The sequence below is a fragment of the Hyla sarda genome, chromosome 12, assembly GCF_029499605.1.
Source record: "Hyla sarda isolate aHylSar1 chromosome 12, aHylSar1.hap1, whole genome shotgun sequence".
In the NCBI taxonomy this organism is placed as follows: Eukaryota; Metazoa; Chordata; class Amphibia; order Anura; family Hylidae; genus Hyla; species Hyla sarda.
In genome coordinates this window covers 6075865-6100362 of record NC_079200.1, presented here as the reverse complement: position 1 = coordinate 6100362, position 24498 = coordinate 6075865, and the positions used below count along the sequence as shown (strand labels likewise).

The 24498-nt window shown below is 43.6% G+C and overlaps 1 protein-coding gene across 3 annotated transcripts in view; it reads right to left on the bottom strand.

Moving 5' to 3' along the window:
* Nucleotides 1-11317: 11317 nt before the first annotated feature.
* Nucleotides 11318-24498, bottom strand: part of ITCH (itchy E3 ubiquitin protein ligase) — an 80262-nt gene continuing 67081 nt past the window's right edge. For 2 of the 3 annotated variants that reach the window (XM_056549234.1, XM_056549235.1), the window contains exons 19-24: nucleotides 18782-18922; nucleotides 16655-16775; nucleotides 16458-16562; nucleotides 15101-15197; nucleotides 14270-14342; nucleotides 11318-13334 (exon numbers count right to left, since the gene is read on the bottom strand). In XM_056549234.1, the coding sequence (XP_056405209.1) occupies nucleotides 13235-13334; nucleotides 14270-14342; nucleotides 15101-15197; nucleotides 16458-16562; nucleotides 16655-16775; nucleotides 18782-18922 (637 nt within the window). In that variant the 3' untranslated portion in view covers nucleotides 11318-13234. The remainder of the gene's footprint in view (nucleotides 13335-14269; nucleotides 14343-15100; nucleotides 15198-16457; nucleotides 16563-16654; nucleotides 16776-18781; nucleotides 18923-24498) is intronic. The other variant, XR_008849378.1, reaches the window with a different exon arrangement.

Sequence of the window (24498 nt, the reverse complement as noted above, 5' to 3'; positions counted from 1 at the left end):
ATAGAACTGATGGTGGAATAGCAGATAAGAGCTGGTATAGAACTGATGGTGGAATAGCAGAGCACAGCTGGTATAGAACTGATGGTGGAATAGCAGAGCGGAGCTGGTATAGAACTGATGGTGGAATAGCAGAGCAGAGCTGGTATAGAACTGATGGTGGAATAGCAGAGCGGAGCTGGTATAGAACTGATGGTGAAATAGCAGAGTTGATGGTGGAGTAGTAGCACAGAGCTGATTTAGAAGTCCTGATGGTGGAACAGTAGAGCGGAGCTGGTATAGGACTGATGGTGGAATAGCAGGGCAGAGCTGGTATAGGACTGATGGTGGAATAGATGAGCAGGGCTGGTATAGAACTGATGGTGGAATAGCAGAGCAGAGCTGGTATAGGACTGATGGTGGAATAGTAGAGCTGAGCTGGTATAGAACTGATGGTGGAATAGATGAGCACGGCTGGTATAGAACTGATGGTGGAGTAGCAGAGCGGAGCTGGTATAGAACTGATGGTGGAATAGCAGAGCAGAGCTGGTATAGAACTGATGGTGGAATAGCAGAGCAAGGCTGGTATAGAACTGATGGTGGAATAGCAGAGCTGGTATAGAACTGATGGTGGAATAGTAGCACAGAGCTGATTTAGAACTGATGGTGGAATAGCAAAGCAGAGCTGGTATAGAACGGATGGTGATATAGCAGAGCAGAGCTGGTATAGAACTGATGGTGGAATAGCAGAGCAGAGCTGGTATAAAACTGATGGTGGAAAAGCAGAGCAGAGCTGGTATAGAACTGATGGTAGAATAGTAGAGCAGAGCTGGTATAGAACTGATGGTGGAATAGCAGAGCGGAGCTGGTATAGAACTGATGGTGGAATAGTAGAGCAGAGCTGGTATAGAACTGATGGTGGAATAGCAGAGCAGAGCTGGTATAGAACTGATGGTGGAATAGCAGAGCAGAGCTGGTATAGAACTGATGGTGGAATAGCAGAGCAGAGCTGGTATAGAACTGATGGTGGAATAGCAGAGCTGAGCTGGTATAGAACTGATGGTGGAATAGTAGCACAGAGCTGATTTAGAAGTCCTGATGGTGGAATAGTAGAGCAGAGCTGGTATAGAACTGATGGTGGAATAGTAGAGCTGAGCTGGTATAGAACTGATGGTGGAATAGCAGAGCAGAGCTGGTATAGAACTGATGGTGGAATAGATGAGCAGGGCTGGTATAGAACTGATGGTGGAGTAGCAGAGCGTTGCTGGTAAAGGACTGATGGTGGAATAGCAGAGCAGAGCTGGTATAGAACTGATGGTGGAATAGCAGAGCAAGGCTGGTATAGAACTGATGGTGGAATAGCAGAGCTGGTATAGAACTGATGGTGGAATAGTAGCACAGAGCTGGTATAGAACTGATGGTGGAATAGCAGAGCGTAGCTGGTATAGAACTGATGGTGGAATAGCAGAGCAGAGCTGGTATAGAACTGATGGTGGAATAGCAGATCAGAGCTGGTAGAGAACTGATGGTGGAATAGCAGAGCAGAACTGGTATAGAACTGATGGTGGAATAGCAGAGCAGAGCTGGTATAGAACTGATGGTGGAATAGCAGAGCAGAGCTGGTATAGAACTGATGGTGGAATAGCAGAGCTGAGCTGGTATAGAACTGATGGTGGAATAGCAGTGCGGAGCTGGTATAGAACTGATTGTGGAATAGCAGAGCGGAGCTGGTATAGAACTGATGGTGGAACAGCAGAGCGGAGCTGGTATAGAACTGATGGTGGAATAGCAGAGCGGAGCTGGTATAGAACTGATGGTGGAATAGCAGAGCGGAGCTGGTATAGAACTGATGGTGGAATAGCAGAGCGGAGCTGGTATAGAACTGATGGTGGAATAGCAGATCAGAGCTGGTATAGAACTGATGGTGGAATAGCAGAGCAGAGCTGGTATAGAACTGATGGTGGAATAGCAGAGCGGAGCTGGTATAGAACTGATGGTGGAAGAGCAGAGCAGAGCTGGTATAGAACTGATGGTGGAGTAGCAGGGTGGAGTAGCAGAGCAGAGCTGGTATAGGAGTACTGATGGCAGGGCTCATGTCAGATTAGCAGAGCTGAGCTTGTATAGCAGAACCAATGGCAAAGTAGCAGAGCCGAGCTGATATAGCAAGGCCAACGGAGATGTAGCAGAGCACAGCTGGTATGGGAGTACTGCAGGGCTGATGTCAGAGTAGCAGAGCGGAGCGTGTTAATCACTGCACACTACTCCAGCTCGGCTCTGCTGTCCCCTCCCCTTCTCTGTAATTTGGCGCAGTATATAACGAATATGACTTTAGCTCGGTAGAGTTGGGTAGGTGGCAGTATACAGCAGTCAGTGTCCGTATACAGGACGGACGTTTCCTGGTCTTGACAACGTTTTACTTAATTTTTTTTTCTGGGACGTGATGATGTTTTTACTTTTACGCCATTTACCGTATGGGATAAATAATGTTATATTTTATTAGTTCGCACAATTATGAACGCGGCGATAACAAATATGTTTATTTTTATTAACGTTACATATTTTTTGTATATGGAAAAAGGGGGTGATTGGAACTTTTGATATGGAAGGGGTTAATGTGCGTATTTTTTTTCTCGTCCCCTTAGAAGGAATCATTAAAGGGGTACTCTGCTGCTTAGTGTTTGGCACAAACTGTACCGAACGCTGGAGCCGGGAGCTCGTTACGCCATAGCCCCGCCCCTCAATGCAAGTCTATGGGAGGGGGCGTGACAGCCTGTAGTCCTCTCATTGTTTGTGCGGTGTTGTCTCAGCAGCTCCCTGGCTCCTCCCTCTCTCCTGATAGGAAGTTGTGCAGTCCTCTCATTGTTTGTGTGGTGTTGTCTCAGCAGCTCCCTGGCTCCTCCCTCTCTCCTGATAGGAAGTTGTGCAGTCCTCTCATTGTTTGTGTGGTGTTGTCTCAGCAGCCCCCTGGTTCCTCCCTCTCTCCTGATATGAAGTTGTGTAGTCCTCTCATTGTTTGTGTGGTGTTGTCTCAGCAGCTCCTTGGCTCCTCCCTCCTAAAAGACACATCTGCGTTCTGAAGTGTGACTGGCTTTTGACTGAAATCAAGTCCCACCCCCTGAGTGATGTCATCACCTCTGCCCCGCCCCTACAGCTATATCACCATCTGTGTCATATACACTGATCGGCCATTTACCAGATAAGGGGCTAGTTTTTTTTTTTTTTTGCGGGACAAGTTGTACTTCTCAATACCGCCCTTTTGGGGTTTATATATCCGGTTGGTTAATTTTTATTATCTTGTTCTTTTTTTGCTGGTAAAATGGAGAAAATACGATTTTGTCAAATTGTTTTGCATGTTAAATTTACACCATTCACCGTATGTTTAAAAAAAAGAGTTAAAAACAACATTACAGCTTTATTCCATGAGTAAGAACTATTCCAGTGACGCCACATTTATATCGTTTTATTTTTCTTTAAAGATATTGCCATTATAGAAACAAAAAAAAATCCTAGCTTAGTTCCCTTAAAGGGGTACTCCACTGGATAACATTTGGTTTTTTAATCAACTGGAGCCAGAAAATTAACTCTATTTAAAAATCTTAAACCTTCCAGTACTTATCAGCTGCTGTATGCTCCACAGGAAGTTATGTTGTTTTTTTTCCAGTCTGACCACAGTGCTCTCTGCTGACACCTCTGTCCGTATCAGAAACTGACCAGAGCAAACCTCTCCTGCTCTGGACAGTTCCTGACATGGACCAAAGTGTCAGCAGAGAGCACTGTGGTCAGACAAAGGAAATTCAAAAAGAAAATAACTTCCTGTGGAGCATACAGCAGCTGATAAGTACTGGAAAGATTAAGATTTTTTTTTTTTAAATAGAAGTAATTTACAAATCTGTTTTCTTTCTGGCACCAGTTAATAAAAAAAAATAAGTTTTCCAGTTTCCCCTTTGACATTACGCCCCACCCCCAAAGACATGAATGGAAGGGGCGTGCTGTGACATCACAAGGGGCATAGCTGTGACTTTACCACCATTGCCGCAGGAACCAGTCGTTTGTTTAGAACGCGCGGTGCTGCGGTAGATCGCTTGGGGCCCGCGATCAGGCATCTTATTATCCCCTATCCTTTTGATAGGGAATTCGATGTCTAGCAGTGGAGTACCCCTTTAATTACAGCTATGAAATGGCATATTGGTGATCTTTAAAAGGAGATATCCAACCAAAAGTGGTAAAAATAGGCTCTTAAACACAAGATATAGTGTTCTCCATGACTCCAAACAACATCCCAGCTGATTTGTTTCAAAACCAGACCCCCCCATCAACGGTCTGACATTGCAGAGAGACAAAAGACTACATAGACCATCAGCCCCTGCGCTTGTTTCCTATGTGCGCTGTAAAGAGGGACTGCAATAAGAGTGAGCAGTGAATATAGATGAGGGAGGGTGGGGGTGGTGTGTGTGTGTGTGTGTGCACAATGGATTGTGACGTGTTGTCTAGTGTAGATGCTGGTCATCATGTGTGATAAGATCTACTGGACTTCCTGCCTGGAGGAAAAGCTGAGAGAAACAGGATATGCGCTAAGCACATTGCAAAGTTATATACCTTTAAGCTATAAAAAAAAAAAGGTAGTTTGATTTGGCTGAAGTTCTCCTTTAAGAGATTGAAGGGCTACTCTGGGAAACTAAACCCATAGCCCAGCCTTTATTTCTGATCAACCTATTAAATTGTCTAAATATTATTAGTACAGTAGAATCTCCCAATAGTGGACACTCATGGGGAATAAAAAAAAAGTGTCCCCTATTGAGAGATGTCCCCTATTGAGAGATGTCCCCTATTGAGAGATGTCCCCTATTGAGAGATGTCCCCTATTGAGAATAAAGGCTCAAATATATATCTCTAAATATCTGAATCCTGTTCTGTACTCACTGCAGAGTGTAATTACCTACAAAACATGAAGAGCCATATTACAATAGAATCTCCCAGTGCCCTTATCCCTCCCCATATCATTCATTCCCTTTTATACCCTGTGCCATCTTATTCCCCCGTGCATTGTGCCAAATTATCCCTGTGCCACATCATTTCCTCTCGATTTCCCCCCCCCCCCTGTACCATTTTGTTCCCCCTTCATTACCCTCTGTTTAAATATATCACCCCCCTATTTACAAGGTGGCACAGGGGGTGGAAAAGAAGGGGTGATAAATTTGCAATAAATGGGGAATTAAGTAGCACATTGGTTGTCCCCTATTGGGAGTGTCGTGTCCCCTATTGGGAGTGTCTTTTCCCCTATTGGGAGTTTCCGCATTCGCTATTGGGAATGTCCCCTATTCAGAGGCTGCAAATACATTAAGTCTCATGGGGGGAATTAAAAACTCTCCTCTATTGGAAGGCGTCCGCTAAGGGAGATTTCACTGTAGCTATATAGAGCAGTTTCCCCTCTTTGGTTGTCACATGCATGAAGTGAGGCAATGACATCATCCGGCCAGCCACGCTGTCTCTGTTCAAATCACTCTCTGAAAGCAGCCCCCACCCTCATGAGAGAGACAGACCATGTGGTTTCTGCTTTGTACTGATGAGTCATGCTCTCTAAGTGTTGAGAACTGGGAGGTGTGTGCAGCCTCAGCCAATCAGACACTGAGTCTCTCTCTGCTGCTTAGAGCAGGAGGGTGGGGGCTGCTTTCAGAGAGTGAGCTGGCTTGCAAAGCAGAGTTTCAATGATTGCTGGGAGATGTATCATCCAGCCAGAGAAGAAAACTGGGGAAGCCAGAAGCCATGCATACAAAATGCACAAAAACGACGTAAAACATAACACAAGGAGACAACGGAGTAAAATTATTTTTTTATTTTTTTAATATTTTTATTTCACTAATCATCTCTTTAAGTAGATCTCTGTATTTGATCAGACAAAATTTGAAAAAAACAAAACAAAAACAAAACAAAATAAGCGGGAGAGCAGGGAGAGGGATCCGGGACTTAAAAATATTTTGCAATCGGGTTCAGCGCCTCATCCAGAAGGAAATATCCAGCAACTGAGGAGTTAAAAAAAAAATCCATCCCCCTGCTCCCCTATAGGAACATAAGTCATATATATATATATATATATATATATATATATATATATATATATATATATATATATATATGAGCAATTACAACATCTTCCTATATCAATCATAAAAATATCGTAGGAGCCTACCCTATAGAACTAGGGAGATGTCCATATTAATTATAGCTTTTACTTTGTGTTAAAAATATAGGGCGGACAGCGCCTCTGTATGGGATCTGTAAAGAATATACACACACGACTTTAACCCCTTCTACGATGCAAGACGCGCACCTTCATCTAAAGGGTTAAGACAGAGAGAGAAAACGGACACGACGTGAATGGAGGATGAACGTCTAGCGGACGCCGTATTTACAATTACCTCGGATGTCGTTTTCACGCAACTCGGATATTTCATAAAGTTTGAGGTAATGAAAGGAAAAAAAAAATACAAATAAAAAAATCACAGGTTACAGATAAACTTAAAGAGGTCCTCCGGCGAGAAAGGTTTGTCTAAAAAGGTGTCCAGGCTGCCGGTTATACAAACAAAAAAAAAAAAAAAAAAAAAAAATTTAACTACTTACCTCCCCTGCTGCCTCATTGTCCACCACACTTTATCTCCTGGTTCTGGGGGTCAATAAGTCACAGTGCCGAGAGAGTCGGGACACCGCTGAGAAGGATAGTGACAAATTAAACCGGCGCAGCAGGAAGTGGAGTACGGCGGAGACTGGGAGCAGCGATTATGAAGGCAGCAAGGGAGGTAAGTATTGTTGTTTTTTTGTTTGTTTAAGAAGATAGACTTTTTTTTTTTTTTTAACACTTTCTGCCGGAGTACCCCTTTAAAAGGAGCACTAAACTTAAAAAGGTCCCTAAAGATCTGAGATATAGTGAAGGCAGACAGCGCTCCGCTCTCCAACCTGTCAGATTCAACCGCACAGTGAGTGCACACTAGACAGACCTAGGTTGTGTGTCCCTTTAAACGCATAAATTAACACAAGTCAGTGGAGCGCTGGCACTAGACATGGACTGGCTGCTTAAAAATCAGCATATCCCAACCAGTGTGCCTCCAGCTGTTGCAAAGCTACAACTTCCTGCATGCCCGGACAGCCAAAAGCCTGTCTTCCGCCTCCAGAGGTTCAACACTTGTCCCTGAAAGGTAAATCCCTTCTCATCTGATCCCTTTGTGCAGTGGTCTTTGAACTGTGGCCCTCCGGCTGTTGCAAAACTACAACTCCCAGCATGCTCGGACAGCCAACGGATGTCCGGGCATGCTGGAAGTTGTAGTTTTGCAACTGCTGGAGGCCCACAGTTTGGAGACCAGTGCGCTAGAGCAATTTTTCTCAAGCAGTGTGACTCCAGCTGTAGCAAAACTTCAACTCCTAGCAAGCCCAGACAGCTAAAAGCCTGTCTGCCTCCTCCAGAGGATCGACACTGTCCCTGAAAGGTAAATCAAGGCTTTGCTCTCATCTTCGCAGCATTTGGGAGATGTAGTTTTGTACCATCTGGAGAGTCACAATTTGGAGACCACTGCAATACGGGGACAAAATATTGATTGGGTTCCAGCGTGCCCGGACACCCTCCTCCAGAGGATCAACGCTGTCCCTGAAAGGTAAATCAAGGCTTTCCTCTCATCTGATCCCTTTGTGCAGTGGTCTTTAAACTGTGGCCGTCCAGCTGTTGCAAAATTACAATTCCAAGCATCCTGGGAGTTGTAGTTTTGCAACAGCTGGAGGGCCACAGTTTAAAGACAACTACATAGAGCAATGTTTCCCAAGCAGTGTGACTCCAGCTGTTGCAAAACTTCAACTCCTAGCATGCCTAGACAGCTAAAAGCCTGTTTGCCTCCTCCAGAGGATCAACACTGTCCCTGAAAGATAAATCAAGGCTTCCCTCGTAACACCTGGAGGCACACTGGTTGGGAAACATTGGCTTAGATACCTTTTAAATTTAAGTGCTCACTGAGGGAGTATATATATAACATTTCCTAATAATTTAATTTCTCCAGCTACACCCAGAATCCCCAATGGCCATCCCTCTACCACATAAGGTCCTCGTCAATCACAGTGGGCCCCAACTACAGCTCCCATCATGCCCTGGGGTGTATAGTTTGCTTTCCGTTGCAGATTAATTCTACTGCCCCAAAAGGCACTTCCCTAATACATTATCTTGTGCGCGTCTTAAAGTGACGGCATCCACCATACACCTGAGCGCCATTTTCACAGTTTACATACAGTTTTTGGGAATACTATGTATTAGCCCTTTTTCCCCAACCATGTTATAGCTCAGAATCTACATTCACAACAGTTGAAGTGATTGCGCGGGCAGGGATCACTTTGGGGGATTTTAGGTTGCGCGCAATCAGCTGTAGTCATCTGCATTACGGCAAGAGTCCATCTTTACGCCAAAAACTTGATGTCCTGGAAGCCTCACATTCCAATGCAGTGTGCAACTCTGCTGCGGGTTGCCCCCTCCAATGCGCCTGCGCTGCACCATGAAGCGCTAGGAGGAAGTGACATCATCAGGTGAGAGATCACTTCCTGTCAGAGCTAGGCACTCCTGGGAGGGAGCGGACAACCCGACGCACAAACAACATGAAACGAGCAGAGCCAAGGGCCGGACAGAAATAAAGGGACGCGCATGCGCGAGGTAATAAATCTGAATAAGACCGCATTCACACCACGTTTTTGCTATACAGTTCCCGTATCAGGTTTTTGAGGAAAAACGGATTCCTCAAAACCTGACTAAAAACTGTATCAAAATGTGTGTACAAATTTGAACCCGTATATAGTTAAAAACCGTATGCGGTTTGAAAACTGACATCCGGTTGCATCCGTTTTTAAAGAAAAAAAAAACGTATACGTTTTTAACTTTTCACTCCATTTTGAATAAAGTTTTACTTGTTTGATTGAAATTACAAGAAAAAAAACTGTGCAAAGTCAAAAATCATATGGAACTGTATGCACATACAGTTCTGTACGGTTCCCATTGACTCCCATGTTAAAAAAAAACAAAAAACTTATATGGTTTAATACAGTTTTTCAACCGGACCTTAAACCGTGGTAGACTACAGTTCTGGGTACAGGGAAAACAAAACCTGACAAAACCGTACAAGAGGCAAAACGGACACAACCTGATACATATTTTGGCGTACGGTTTTCAATGTAGAGTCAATGCATACGTTTTCCAATACGGTTCCGTGCGGTTTTCACATAGAAAACGTATACGGGAACTGTACTGTAAAAACGTGGTGTGAATGCCGCCTAATCGCGATCGGCAAATTAACGATCCTGTAATAGGAAACTTGAGTAGCCAGCTATATAGGATAAAATCTGGTGACGTTATATATAGGGTAAATTAAAAGAGAAGTATAGGGGATAAGTTTTCGATCGCCGGGGGGAGGGTCTGACTGCTGGGAACCCCCACGATATCCTGTACGGGGCCGCGACTCTCCCCGGCAACAGAGCATGTTGACCCTCCCATGAAGTGGCAGCCAACGCGCCCCCTTCATATAGCTGCACGGCGCTCCCATAGACATATATGGGAGGGGGGGGGGGACGCCGATTCGTGGTGGGGTCAACACAGGGCCCTGAACAGGAGGTCCCAGTAGTCGGACCCCCCTACAATCTAGAATTTATCCCCTTTCCTGTGGACTGGGGATACGTTTTTGTACATGATACTTCTCCTTTAAAGGGGTACTCCGCTGCTAGACCTCTTACCCCCTTATCCAAAAGGATAGGGGATAAGATCTCTGATCGCGGGGGTCCCGCTGCTGGGGACCCCCACGATCTCCCGTAGCACCTGGCGTTCTGAACACGCTCCGGGTTCCTGCAGCAGTGGTCCCAACGTCACAGCCACACCCCTCTCCATTCATGTCTATGGGAGGGGGCGTGTCGGCAGACACGCCCCCTCCCATAGACATTAATGGAGGGGCCGTGACAGCACTATCACTGCCTTCGGCTCCAAGCGTTCTGATCAAAACATTCAGAATCCTGGAGTACCCCTTTAAGGTTTCTTACCTGGTCCTGATGTCTGCCTTGAAATCCCAAATATGGTTTGCGTTGTATGGTAATTAGCCGTAAGTAGTCAATGGGGCAGGTGCAGCATCTTCATGTAGTCACGGAACTCCAGGCAAAATCCATCAATGCCCTCCTCGACATGTTTCGCCATCACAACGGTGTTATCAAGGGGCATATAATGGCCATTACATGCCTCTAGATAATACCACTGGGATGGAAAAACATAAAAAGGTGCAGGCCCTGAGCACTACTTACGGCTCATTACCATACGGACATTTTCAAAATTCATTTTCGGACCTTAAAAAGGGACCCTAAGGTAAGATGGTACTTGGTGAGAAACCTTATTTTTTACCTATATAAACGTGTTGCCAACAGTTACACAGACCAGTGTTTTCCAACCAGGGTGCCTCAAGCTGTTGGAAAACGTCAACTCCCAACATGCCCGGACAGCCAAAGGCTGCCGAGATGAGATTGAAGCCTTGATTTACCTTTAAGGGACAGTGTGGATCCTCTGGAAGAGGAAGACAGACCTTCCTGGCCAGCAGCACCAAATTTAAGAGAGTCCAGTGAAGTAAAAACAAGAGGATTTTATTGAGTAATCTATAACTGGAACATTAATGCATTTTAGATCCACCAGAACCCTTACTCAAGCCATGACTAAGGGTCTAGGCGGATCCAAAATATGTTGGCATTAATGTTCTCAGTTTGCTGTAGCCTAAGAGATGAACCAATAAAGTCTTCCCCGTTTTTACCGCACTCACTGCGCTGGATCTTTTTTCTGGAAAATCTGGCGACAGGTAAGTGTGGCCTAGGACAAGTGCTGGTCGTGCAATGACAATAGGCAGAATAGCAAATGTTGCTCTGAGCTATACCATAGGATATAACTGGATATACACTGTATAATGGTGCACATACCTTGAGCGGCGTTATCACCGTTACCCTGGACACGACTCGCTGTGCTTTACACTTCTACCACAATCCGCACGGTTGCATTACACCACATGTCAGTGTTTCACAACCAGGGTGCCTCCAGCTGTTGTGAAACTACAATTCCCAGTATGCCTGGACAGCCAAAGGTGTTAAGAACAGGTAACTTCGGACACAGATGGGAATATGTTGGCGCTGACCAGAAAGGAGTAGAGAGGAGCCAGGGTAAAATCCAATTTGTTTATTTTAGGGCCAAAATGCAACGTGTTTCGCTGCGCATGCGCAGCGAAACGCGTTGCATTTTGGCCCTAAAATAAACAAATTGGATTTTACCCTGGCTCCTCTCTACTCCTTTCTGGTCAGTGCCAACATGTTCCCACCTGTGTCAGAAGTTACCTGTTCCTATCTACCTTGATTTCTGGGAAGGCCGCAGACTGGACCGTGTCCTCCATATGCTCATCCCATTGTTGTGTATGGTTTGACACAACCATCTGCGGTAAGCGACGATTCCAGTTTCCTAACCCAGTGCCTGGTGATTCTTCACCATTGGAGCACCTCTTCCTTTTTTTTTTTTTTTATTTTTTTTTTTTTATTACAAAAGGTGTTAAAAAGGAAGCCTTGATTTACCTTTATTACAAAAAGGTGTTAAAAAGGAAGCCTTGATTTACCTTTATTACAAAAGGTGTTAAAAAGGAAGCCTTGATTTACCTTTATTAGGCTGGGTTCACACCACGTTTATGCAATACAGTTCCCGAATCAGGTTTTTGCTAAAAGAAAAAAAACTGATTCCTCAAAACCTGACTAAACTGTATCAAAACGTGTGTACAAATTTTAATCCGTATACGGTTTGAAAAATTATGTCCAGTTGCATCCGTTTTTTTATGAAAAAAATGTATACGTTTTTAACTTTTCACTCCATTATACATAAAGTTTCACTTGTTTGATTGAAATTCCAAGAAAAAAAAAAAAACTGTGCAAAGTCAAAAACCGTATGGAACCTTACGCAAAACGGTTCTGTACAGTTCCCATTGACTCCCATGTTAACAAAATAACTATATGTTTCAATACGTTTTTTCACCCGGACCAAAAACCGTGGTAGGCTACGGTTTTGGGTACGGGGAAAAAAAACTGACAAAACCATACAGGAGGCAAAAGACACAACCTGATGCATCTTTTGGCGTACGGTTTTCAATGGAGAGTCAATGCATACGGTTTTCAAAACTGTTCCGTGCGGTTTTCATATTGAAAACGTATACGGGAACTCTATTGCAAAAACGTGGTGTGAACCCAGCCTTACAAAAGGTGTTAAAAATGAAGCCTTGATTTACCTTTATTACAAAAGGTGTTAAAAATGAAGCCTTGATTTACCTTTATTACAAAAGGTGTTAAAAATGAAGCCTTGATTTACCTTTTAGGGACAGTATGGATCCTCTGGAGGAAGCAGAAAAGCCTCTGGCTGTCCGGGCATGCTGGGGGGGTTGTAGTTTTGCAACAGCTGGAGGCACACTGGTTGGGAAAACATTGCCATATGTACTGACTTCATGCTCAGACACAGAAAGCGGAGGATATCCGCCTCCAGCAAGAGTACAAAAATTATACACAGAGTACAGACCGATCGAAAAACTTAAGACTTAACACAATCTACAATGGTCCGCTAAGACGCAGAAAGCATGCGCGCTTACGAATATACAAACTTAACATCATGATCTGTGCGAAAGTTATAACGGTTGCCTTTATATTCTGTACAGAGAGCGCGGACAGGTCACATGGACGTAATAAACCAACGGGGACGAGATGTCTATTAGAAATCTGCCATTCTGTGCGATCTCCGAGGTGACACGACCGTCCGGCCACGTCCCGCTCTCTACAGACGTAAAAGCAACACCTCCCACCGCCTTCATTAAAAAGCGTGACGGGTAACTGAGTGGTGAGCGTTACGCCGCAGGACACCCGCCCGTAGTGCATAATAAATATGGCTATATACAGCTCGATGGGCTGCGGGTGCCCTGAGGTATAACGCAGTGAATGTTATCCCCCACGCAGGATGCATAGTGTCACATCCCTGGAAGACTGGAATAGAATGAACGCTGTACTGGACGTACAGGCAGCCATGATTCTCCTGGTGATATATGAGGACATAGACCGTTCATGATAGGAGACAAGACGCCATCACTGAAGAGTCAATCCTTGAGTAGAAAAAACTAAAACAAAAATAGAAGAATGGAGCCAGGCGGAGGAGGGGGATCAGCTCACACATTGGGCCGGATACATCAGCCGCTTCTCACTCTTGGCCAAATCCTTCTGTCTCTTCTATAGCAAAGAGCAATTTCTCCTTCAGCTGCTCGAAGCTTTTATAAGGTGGAAGATCCAGGCGGTTAAAGCTGGAAAGAAAAACAGAATGGTTATCACCGTCATGACATCTCATATCACTGTCATGACGTATTTATACAATGCCATCAAGTTAAAGGCACTTTATGCTTATGGGGAGGGGGAGGCTGAGCTCCTATCGTTCTCTGTATCTACAGGAAAGGGAGAATGAGCTTGTCTTCTCAATCTACAGGGATGGGGAGGCAAAGATCCTTTTGTCTACTCTATCTTCAGGAAGGGGAGATTAAGCTTCTATTGTCTTCACTATTTAAAGGGAGGGGGAGACTGAGCTCTTATTGTCTTCTCTATCTACAGTAAGTGGATGGCTGAGCTCCTATTGTCTTCTCTATCAACAAGAAGGGAATGGCTGAGCTCTTATTGTCTTTTATCATCTAAAGTAAGCGGATGGCTGAGCTATTGTCTTTTCTATCTACAGGGAGGGGGAAGATGGAAAAGACAATAGAAGCTCAATCTGCCCCTCCCTGTAGATAGAAGAGACAATAGGAGCTCAGTCTACAGGGAGTGGATGGCTGAGCTTCTTTTGTCTTCTGTAACTACAGGGGAGGGGGAGGCCACACTCCTATTGTCTTCTCTATCTACTGGTGTCACCCGTCTATGTAATGCTGTACAGATCACTTCCCAGTAGGCTCCTCCTTATAACAGACAGAACAGAAGTCCCTGCATTATTTTTAAATCAAAGCCTCAGCTTATATATAGATCGCTTCTTTCATTTTTGAAAAGGTCTCAAAAAAGAAAATGAAAGAAGTGATTTGATTGGTTGCTATGTGCAACCAATCAGATTTTGATAAATCTCCCCCTATATTCCTATATGAGGAGAACCTTCTTCTCATCCGCTGACAGGGGAGCATGTTCTGGTTATTCATTCTGTGGATCATTGCCCTGACTACCTCTAGGTGGCGCTCTGCTCCCGGTCCCCCCGTATACTTACCACGTGTGACTTCTGGGCAGCCAGTTCTCTTTCCCGACCTTCTCGATGCAGAATTTCTGAGGCCCATTGCTCCCTATAGGGAAGAATTTATAATGGAATAAGAGAATTCACAGCGCGGTTTGTGAATGTCGCAGCCTCCTGTCGTATTCGCGTCGGATCATATTCATTTCAATGACCGTAGTCAGCCAGCGATTCGGCTCATTATCCGACCGTATACGTTTTTTGAACCGGACTCAACACCACAGCTGATCATGGTTTTCAGGGTTACAGAGACGCTGCTTCTTTTTCCCAAAAACAGCACCACTCCTGTCCACAGGTTGTATGTAGTACTGCAGCCCATTCACTACAATGGAGCTGAGCTGCAATACCAGATGCAGCCTATGGACAGGGTGGCGCTGTTTTTGCAAGAAAGAAGCAGCTAAGAACTGTAAGTTTCATTTTCATCAGCATCACCTGCACTACGGGCCTGTACCACTAGGTTAGTGCAGGTGATACTGAGGGGAGATTCCCTTTGGGGGGTTTTCTCATCTTAACACATTTGATGCATATCCGAAGGACTCAAATAAGCACATCAGAATCTAGAGCAGTGCATTCCAACTGGGGCGCCTCCAGCTGTTGCAAAACTACAACTCCTGGCATTCCCGGACAGCCGAAGATCTGTCTGCCTCCTCCAGAGGATTCACATGGTCCCTGAAAGGTAAATCAAGGCTTCCCTCTCATCTCAGCAGCTGTTGAATGTCCAGGTATGCTGGGAGTTGTTGTTTAGGAACACCTGGAGTAACGCTGGTTGGAAAATACTGACCTAGTGAAACAGACAGACAGTCTACATACCCATTAAATCGGCAAAGCCTCCAACTGGTAACCTGCAAGTCCCGGTAACAAACTGGAGGAGTCTCATGCGCTTCTCATTGTCAATTTCTTTAACAAACTAGAGGGGAAAAAAAAGAACGTGATTATGATAGCGGCGATTTGTAAAAAAATAAAAAATAAACCAAAAACACCACAAACACAAAAAAGCCCCCACAAAAAATAAACAAATAAAAACCCAGCCTAACATGCCTTACCCTCGGAAGAGCAGCTTCAAAGTCTTGGCCACTTAGTGTCTTACTCCCCCTGCAAACTACTGTCCACGGCCTGTTGTCATGTAATATCTGTCTCTAGTAACAGCCTCAGCAAAACAGAACAACAAGTGGGGGTGGGGCTTAGCATGTGCAGGAGAAAGGAGGAGGTGCCTGAAAAAGCTTGGGCTGTGTGGCTATCTCCTGCGACAGATGCTTGCTGTCCTCGTAGGGTAAATAAAGGGACCCTTCAGCTCCACGGGAGGTTTCTGTCCTCCGTGAGCTCGCCTCGTGTCCTCCCAGTGTATGTACACCGTGCTGCTCCTGAATATGAATCCCCATCCCCGTTTGTTTGCTTATTACCACTAACTGCAGTTCAGTATTTAACACCTTTCTTACTGCACTTTCTGCTCCCCATGGCACCTTGCACACCCAGTGCACCAGCAACCCCTTCTGCCTCCACAGGCCACCTATAGTACTGCACTGTGAAAATTCATCAGCCTGGCACAATGCCAGCTTGTTCACTCCAGTGCACTGGTATGTGTTGTTCTGCGATTGGCCAGGAAAGTAATGAAAAGGAAGTGCCTGTGCGAGTACTGCTGGTAAACAGCCTGAAAACATGGAAACACACAGCAGCTGTGGCTAAAATCACCAATCTGAATGGTCAACACAGTATATCCCCAACCAGCGAGCCTCCAATTGCTGCAAGACTACAACTCCCAGCATGCCCGGACAGTAAAAGTTGTAACTACTTACTTTCTGCACTCTGCTACAACAGCACATTGCAAATCCCATCTGCCCCAACATGCCATCTATAGTACTGCACTGTGTAAAACATCGGCCTGGCACAATGCCAGCCTGTTCGCTCCAGTGCACTGAAATGTGTTGTTGTGTGATCAGCCAGGCCAGAAAGGAAAAGGAAGTGCTTGTGTGAGTACTGCTGGCAAACAGACTGCAATCATAGAAGCACACAGCAGCTGTGGCTAAAATCACTTCCCCAACCTGTGCTCCTCTAGCGGTTGCAAAAATACAACTCCCAGCATGTCCGGACAGCCTTTGGCTGTCCGGGCATGCTGGGAGTTGTAGTTTCGTAACAGCGGGAGGCATAAACTTTATAGTAAACAACTTACCTGCCAGAACCAAACAATTTGCTTGCTGGTCCTTGTGTAGTGCCGGTAGATTGCGTTTCGCTGCCAGTCATTCAAATCAATTTCCTGCATCCCACATAGAAGGACCTATTAAAGAAGCGAAAACAGACATTATGTAGACGTTACATTATCTCGCAACGACACAGACTTATATAATCATTTTGCTATTCACCACTCACCTCCAACTCTTTGGCATCAAAATATTGTAAGTACTGCTGGGGGAGAATCTCGTTGAAGCCCTCGAAGAACGCCTGTGTCTGCTCCTCCACACCACGAGACAATCGCCACTCCGCCACAAGCCTGCGGAAACAAAAGAATGCTGTGCTATGGCAGGCTGTAGTAATGGAGCGCAGATAACACTGATCAATGCTGTTCTATGGCAGTCTGTAGTAATGGAGTACCGATAACACTGATCAATGCTGTTCTATGGCAGGCTGTAGTAATGGAGCACAGATAATACTGATCAATGCTGTTCTATGGCAGGCTGTAGTAATGGAGCGCTGATAACACTGATCAATGTTGTTCTATGGCAGGCTGTAGTAATGGAACGATGATAACACTGATCAATGCTGTTCTATGGCAGGCTGTAGTAATGGAGCACCAATAACTGAACAATGTTGTTCTATGGCAGGCTGTAGTAATGGAACACTGATAACACTGATCAATGCTGTGCTATGGCAGGCTGTAGTAACGGAGCACCGATAATACTGATCAATGCTGTTCTATGGCAGGCTGTAGTAATGGAGTACCGATAACACTGATCAATGCTGTTCTATGGCAGGCTGTAGTAATGGAGTACCGATAACACTGATCAATGCTGTTCTATGGCCGGCTGTAGAAATGGAGCACAGATAATACTGATCAATGCTGTTCTATGGAAGGCTGTAGTAATGGAGCACAGATAATACTGATCAATGCTGATCTATGGCAGGCTGTAGTAATGGAACGATGATAACACTGATCAATGCTGTTCTATGGCAGGCTGTAGTAATGGAGCACCAATAACACTGATCAATGCTGTTCTATGGCAGGCTGTAGTAATGGAGCACTGATTACACTGATCAATGCTGTTCTATGGCAGGCTGTAGTAATGGAGCGCTGATAACACTGATCAATGCTGTTCTATGGCAGGCTGTAGTAATGGAGCGCTGATAACACTGATCAATGCTGTTCTATGGCAGGCTGTAGTAATGGAGCACAGATAACACTGATCAATGCTGTTCTAGAAGGCGAGGAGGAAAGAAAACAAAAACCAAAAAATAAATCCCTGCCTTCTTAAGGGATAAAAGAAAAACACAATATCAAAAATAATATGCCTAAAATTGCCCTATTCTGACACCTATAGCTTTAGTATTAGTATTACAATTTGGATTTTGATATTTCACATTTATGCTTTATGGCATACATAAGGTTATTTCTTAATAGTTTGGACAATCCTGCACATGCCAATAGCGCATTAGTTTACTTTAAATGTTTTCAAATCAACTGGTGCCAGAAAAGTAAACAGATTTGTAAATTACTTCTATTTAAAAATCTTAATCCTTCCAGTACTTATCAGCCGCTGTATACTACAGAGAAATTTGTGTAGTTCTTTCCAATCTGACCACAATGCTCTCTGCTGACACCTCTGTCCATGTCAAGAACTGTCCAGAACAGGTGAGGTTTGCTATGGGGATTTTCTCCTATTCTGGACAGTTCCTGACACGTGAGGTGTCAGCAGAGAGCACTGTGGTCAGACTGGAAAGAACTACACAACTTCCTGTGGAGCATACAGCAGCTAATAAGTACTGGAAGGATTAAGATTTTTATATAGAAGAAATTTACAAATCTGTTTAACTTTCTGACACCAGTTGATTTTAAAACATCTGTTTCCACCGGAGTACCCCTTTAATTTATTTATTTTTATTTGAAAAATAGGAAAAGCGGAGTGGTTTTGGAGTTTTATTACGGGAGAGGCTTTTTAAATTTTATATAACTTTTTTTTATAAATATATTTTATTTACACTTTTTAAAGTTCCCAAAGGGGAACTAAAAAAGTGTGAATTATAAGCAATCATTCGATTGCTAATACTTAACAATGCTGTGTTATTATGTAGCATTACTCAGTGTGGTCGGCGATCTGCTAGTAGTGTCTGCTGAGACAGAACAGCTGCCGATCATGGAGGACCAGCAAGGACTATACTAGGACTACGGCTGCCAACAGGGAAAACAGTCACAGTGCTGTGGCGCAGATTTGTGGGCCGCTCCGCACCACTTTATTGCCCCTCTAACGCCGGTTATAGAAGGCGCCCGAGAACATCGCTCACCGTATATACTCCTCCTTGTTCTCCTCCGTCACCTGGATGTTGCTTCCATTCGGCTTTAGGTCTTGGCTTTTTACCTCCCCGAGGAGCTCCTTATCTACAGAAAAGAACATTTCCAGCCCACACTCTTCTATGTTGTTTTCCCTATAAATTAATAACAACAATAATAATAAAAAGAACAATGTTTTTAATTTGGATTTTCATACAAAACAGAGCAAAAAATATTTTGTATATTTCTGAGCATTTTTGCTCCATTATTCAGGCAAAAAAGTGGCAAAGCTCAGTGCAGGTTCACATGTATACCACAAAAGTACCCAGGGAAATACATTTGAAGGATACCTAAACGTATGCTACATATGTGTGTATGTATGTGTGTGTGTGTGTGTGTGTATGTATAATTATATATATACATACATACAGATACACACCTATACATACACACACACATATATATATATATATATATACACACACACACATACACACATACATATATATATATATATATATATATATATATATATATATATATATATATATATATATATACACACATACACATACATATATATATATATATATATATATATATATATATATATATATATATATATATATATATATATATATATATATATATATATACACACACACACACACACACACACACACACACACACACACACACACACACAGTGACCCCCCCGACCTACGATGGCCCCGACTTACGATCATTTCAACATACGATCACTCTCAGAAGCAGCATCAACATACGATCATTTCAACATACGATGCTTTTGTATGTCGGGTCCATCGCATTAACGTCTATCCTCCAGCGCAGACTGCTACAGCTGCCCCCAGGTAGGCGTTTACGGTTCCCCGTGTGGTCCGGTGACGATCACTTACCTGTCCTCGGGGCTCCGGCGCGTCCTCTTCGGGATCCTCTGCATCGTGGGCGCTCTCCATCGTCATCATCACGTCGCTGCGCACGCCGTCCCGTCATCCAATAGGAGCAGCGTGCGTAGCGACGTGATGGCGGCGACGGAGAGCGAGGATGCCGGGGAAGCAGAGGCCTTGCCGGAGCGTCGGGGACACCCTGGGACGCGGTGACAGCGATGGACGGCGACATCCAGGGCAGCGGTGACGAGCGGTGACGGTCCGGAGCGGCGGGGACAGGTGAGTACAACTTCCTATACCAGTGGTCTTCAACCTGCGGACCTCCAGATGTTTCAAAACTACAACTCCCAGCATGCCGTTGGATGTCCGGGCATGCTGGGTGCTGTAGTTTTGCAACCTCTGGAGGTCCGCAGGTTGTAGACCACCGTCCTATACTTTACATTGCACGGATCCCTCAACATACGATGGTTTCAACAAACGATGGTCCATTTGGAACGGATTACCATCATATGTTGAGGGACCACTGTATATATATATGAATATGTATGTGTGTATATGTCACTATGTATGAAAGCGTGTATGTATACATGATTATATATATGTGACATTTATCAATCTTGGTGTAAGGTAGTAAAGATTTTACTTGTTTGCTTGGTGTCTTGTTTGCACAGTTGCTCAAAATTTACCAAAAAAGGTGCATGGGACTTTATAAATTTTGCTCCATTACAGAAACCAGTGAGCTGCAGAGATAGGTTTAACCCCTTAACGATGCAGGACGTAAATGTACGTCCTGGTGATGTGGTACTTAACGCACCAGGACGTACATTCACGTCCTGAGCAAAACTGCGGGCATCGGAGCGATGCCGGCATCATAAAAGTTAAAAAATAAAGTAAAAAATAATGTGAAAAACCCCCTCCCCCAATAAAAACGTAAATTGTCCCATTTTCCCTATTTTACCCCCAAAGAGTGTAAAAAAAAATATTTTATATACATATTTGGTATCGCGACGCGCGTAACTATCCGTACTATTAAAATAAAATGTAAATGATCCCGTACGGTGAACGGCATGAACGTAAAAAAAGTCCAAAATAGCAGCTTTTTTATAACATTTTATTCCCAAAAAAATTTATAAAATATGTAATAAAAGTTTTGTATAAGCAAATATGGTATCAATAAAAAGTACAGATCACGGCGCAAAAAATGAGCACTCATACCGCCGCTTATATGGAAAAATGAAAAAGTTATAGGTCTTCAAAATAGGGGGATTTTAATCGTACTAATTTGGTTAAAACTTTTTTTTTTTAAGTGCAACAGTAATAGAAAAGTGTATAATCATGGGTATCATTTTAATCGTATTGACCCAGAGAATAAAACACACCTCACTTTTACCATAAATTGTACGGCGTGAAAACAAAACCTTCCAAAAGTTGCAAAATGTGGTTTTCTTTTTAATTTCCCCACACATTTTTTTTGGTTGCGCCATACATTTTATGGTAAAGCGAGTGATGGCATTACAACGGACAACTGGTCGCGCAAAAAACAAGCCCTCATACTAGTCTGTGCATGAAAATATAAAAGAGTTATGATTTTTTGAAGAGGAGGAGGAAAAAACAAAAAACGTAAAAATAAAATGGTCTTCGTCCTTAAGGTCCAAATGGGCTGAGTCCTTAAGGGGTTAAGCTTCGTGCTCTATATCTGACACTTTTGTATGTGTCCTATTAGGTGGTGTAGGTTTGCACAATAAAAACTAAACACAAAACACACTTCTTAATTTAACTTGCGCAAATAATAAATACAGCTCCACTGCAAAAAATGGTGTACAGTGCACCAAACAGTAGAGCTCAAAGATGTTCTAATGAAAATTGCACCCAAAAAATTGCACAAAATTTGCAGGTACATTTTAGAACATTGAAGTGGTATAAAGCTTATGATAAATGTCCCCCATAGTGTTTGTGTATGTGTATATATGTATATGTATGTATGTATGGGGGGGGGTATATAATATATACAGTCATGGCCGCATATGTTGGCACCCCTGAAATTTTTGCAATAAATTGAAGTATTCCTCACAGGAAAGGATTGCAGTAACAGGTTTTGCTATACACATGTTTATTCCCTTTGTGTGTATTGGAACTAAAGCAAAAAAGGGAAGGAAAAAAGCAAATTGGACATAATGTCACCAAACTCCAAAAATGGTCCGGACACAATTATTGGCCCCTTAACTTAATATTTGGTTGCACCCTTTGGAAAAAATAACTGAAATCAGTGTCTTTCTATAACCATCAATAAGCTTCTTACACCTCTCAGCCGGAATGTTGGACCACTCTTCCTATAACCATCAATAAGCTTCTTACACCTCTCAGCCGGAATGTTGGACCACTCTTCCTATAACCATCAATAAGCTCCATACACCTCTCAGCCGGAATGTTGGACCACTCTTCCTATAACCATCAATAAGCTTCTTACACCTCTCAGCCGGAATGTTGGACCACTCTTCCTTTACAAACTGCTCCCAGTCTCTTATTGGACGGCGCCTTTTCCCAACAGTAATTATAAGATCTCTCCACAGGTGATCAATGGGATTTAGATCTGGACTCATTGCTGACACTTCAGAACTCTCCAGTGCTTTGTTGTCGTCCATTTCTGGGGCTTTTTGACGTATGTTTGGGGTCATTGTCCTGCTGGAAGACCCAAGATCTCGGACACAAACCCAGCTTTGTGACACTGGGCTGTACAGTGCGACCCAAAATCCATTGGTAATCCTCAGATTTCATGATGTCTTGTACACATTCAAGGCCCCCAGTGCCAGAGGCAGCAAAACAACCCAAAACATCACTGACCTCCACCATATGTCACTGTAGGTACTGTGTTCTTTTCTTTGTAGGCCTCATTACGTTTTCGGTAAACAGTAGAATGATGGGCTTTACCAAAAAGATCTATCTTGGTCTCATCTGTCCACAAGACGTTTTCCCAGAAGGATTTTGGTTACTCAAGTTCATTTTGGTAAAATATAGTCTCTCTTTTTTTATATCTGTGTCAGCAGTGGGGTCCTCCTGGGTCTCCTCCACAGTGGGGTCCTCCTGGGTCTCTTCCACAGTGGGGTCCTCCTGGGTCTCCTCCACAGTGGGGTCCTCCTGGGTCTCCTCCACAGTGGGGTCCTCCTGGGTCTCCTCCACAGTGGGGGCCTCCTGGGTCTCCTCCACAGTGGGGGCCTCCTGGGTCTCCTCCACAGTGGGGGCCACCTGGGTCTCCTCCACAGTGGGGTCCACCTGGGTCTCCTCCACAGTGGGGTCCACCTGGGTCTCCTCCACAGTGGGGTCCACCTGGGTCTCCTCCACAGTGGGGTCCACCTGGGTCTCCTCCACAGTGGGGTCCACCTGGGTCTCCTCCACAGTGGGGTCCACCTGGGTCTCCTCCACAGTGGGGTCCACCTGGGTCTCCTCCACAGTGGGGTCCACCTGGGTCTCCTCCACAGTGGGGTCCACCTGGGTCTCCTCCACAGTGGGGTCCACCTGGGTCTCCTCCACAGTGGGGTCCTCCTGGGTCTCCTCCACAGTGGGGTCCTCCTGGGGTCTCCTCCATAGTGGGGGTCCTCCTGGGTCTCCTCCATAGCGTTTCATTTCATTTAAATGTGGACGGATAGTTCGCGCTGACACTGATGCTCCCTGAGCCTGCAGGATAGCTTGAATATCTTTGGAACTTGTTTGGGGCTGCTTATCCACCATCCGGACTATCCTGCATTGACACCTTTCATCGGTTTTTCTCTTCCGTCCACGCCCAGGGAGATTATCTACAGTGCCATGGGGTGTAAACTTTTTGATAATGTTGCGCACTGTGGACAAAGACAAATCTAGATCTCTGGAGATGGAATTGTAACCTGAGATTGTTGATATTTTCCCAAAATGTTTGTTCTCAAGTCCTCAGACAGTTCTCTTCTCCTCTTTCTGTTGTCCATGCTTAGTGTGACACACACAGACACACAATGCAAAGACTAAGTGAACTTCTCTCCTTTTTATCTGCTCTCAGGTGTGATTGTTATATTGCCCACACCTGTTACTTGCCCCCAGGTGAGTATAAAGGAACATCACATGCTGGAAACAATCTTATTTATCCACAATTTTTAAAGGTGCCAATAATTGTGTCCGGACCATTTTTGCAGTTTGGTGACATTATGTACAATTTGCTTTTTTCCTCCATTTTTGGTTTAGTTCCAATACACACAAAGGGAATAAACATGTGTATAGGAAAACCTGTGTTACTGCAATATATATATATATATACAGAGGAGAGGAGATCTATATATACAGAGGAGAGGAGATCTATATATATATATATATATACATATATATATATATATATATATATACAGAGGAGAGGAGATCTATATATATATATATATACATATATATATACAGAGGAGAGGAGATCTATATATATATACATATACACACACACACAGAGGAGAGGAGATCTATATATATATATATATATATATATATATATATATATATATATATATATATATACATACAGAGGAGAGGAGATCTATATATATATCTATCTATCTATCTATATATATATATATATACACACACAGAGGAGAGGAGATCTATATATATATACAGAGGAGAGGAGAGATTTTATATATATATATATATATATATATATATATATATATATATATATACACACAGAGGAGAGGAGATCTATATATATATATATATATATACAGAGGAGAGGAGAGATTTTATATATATATATATATATATATATATATATATATATATATATATATATATACACACACAGAGAGATATATATA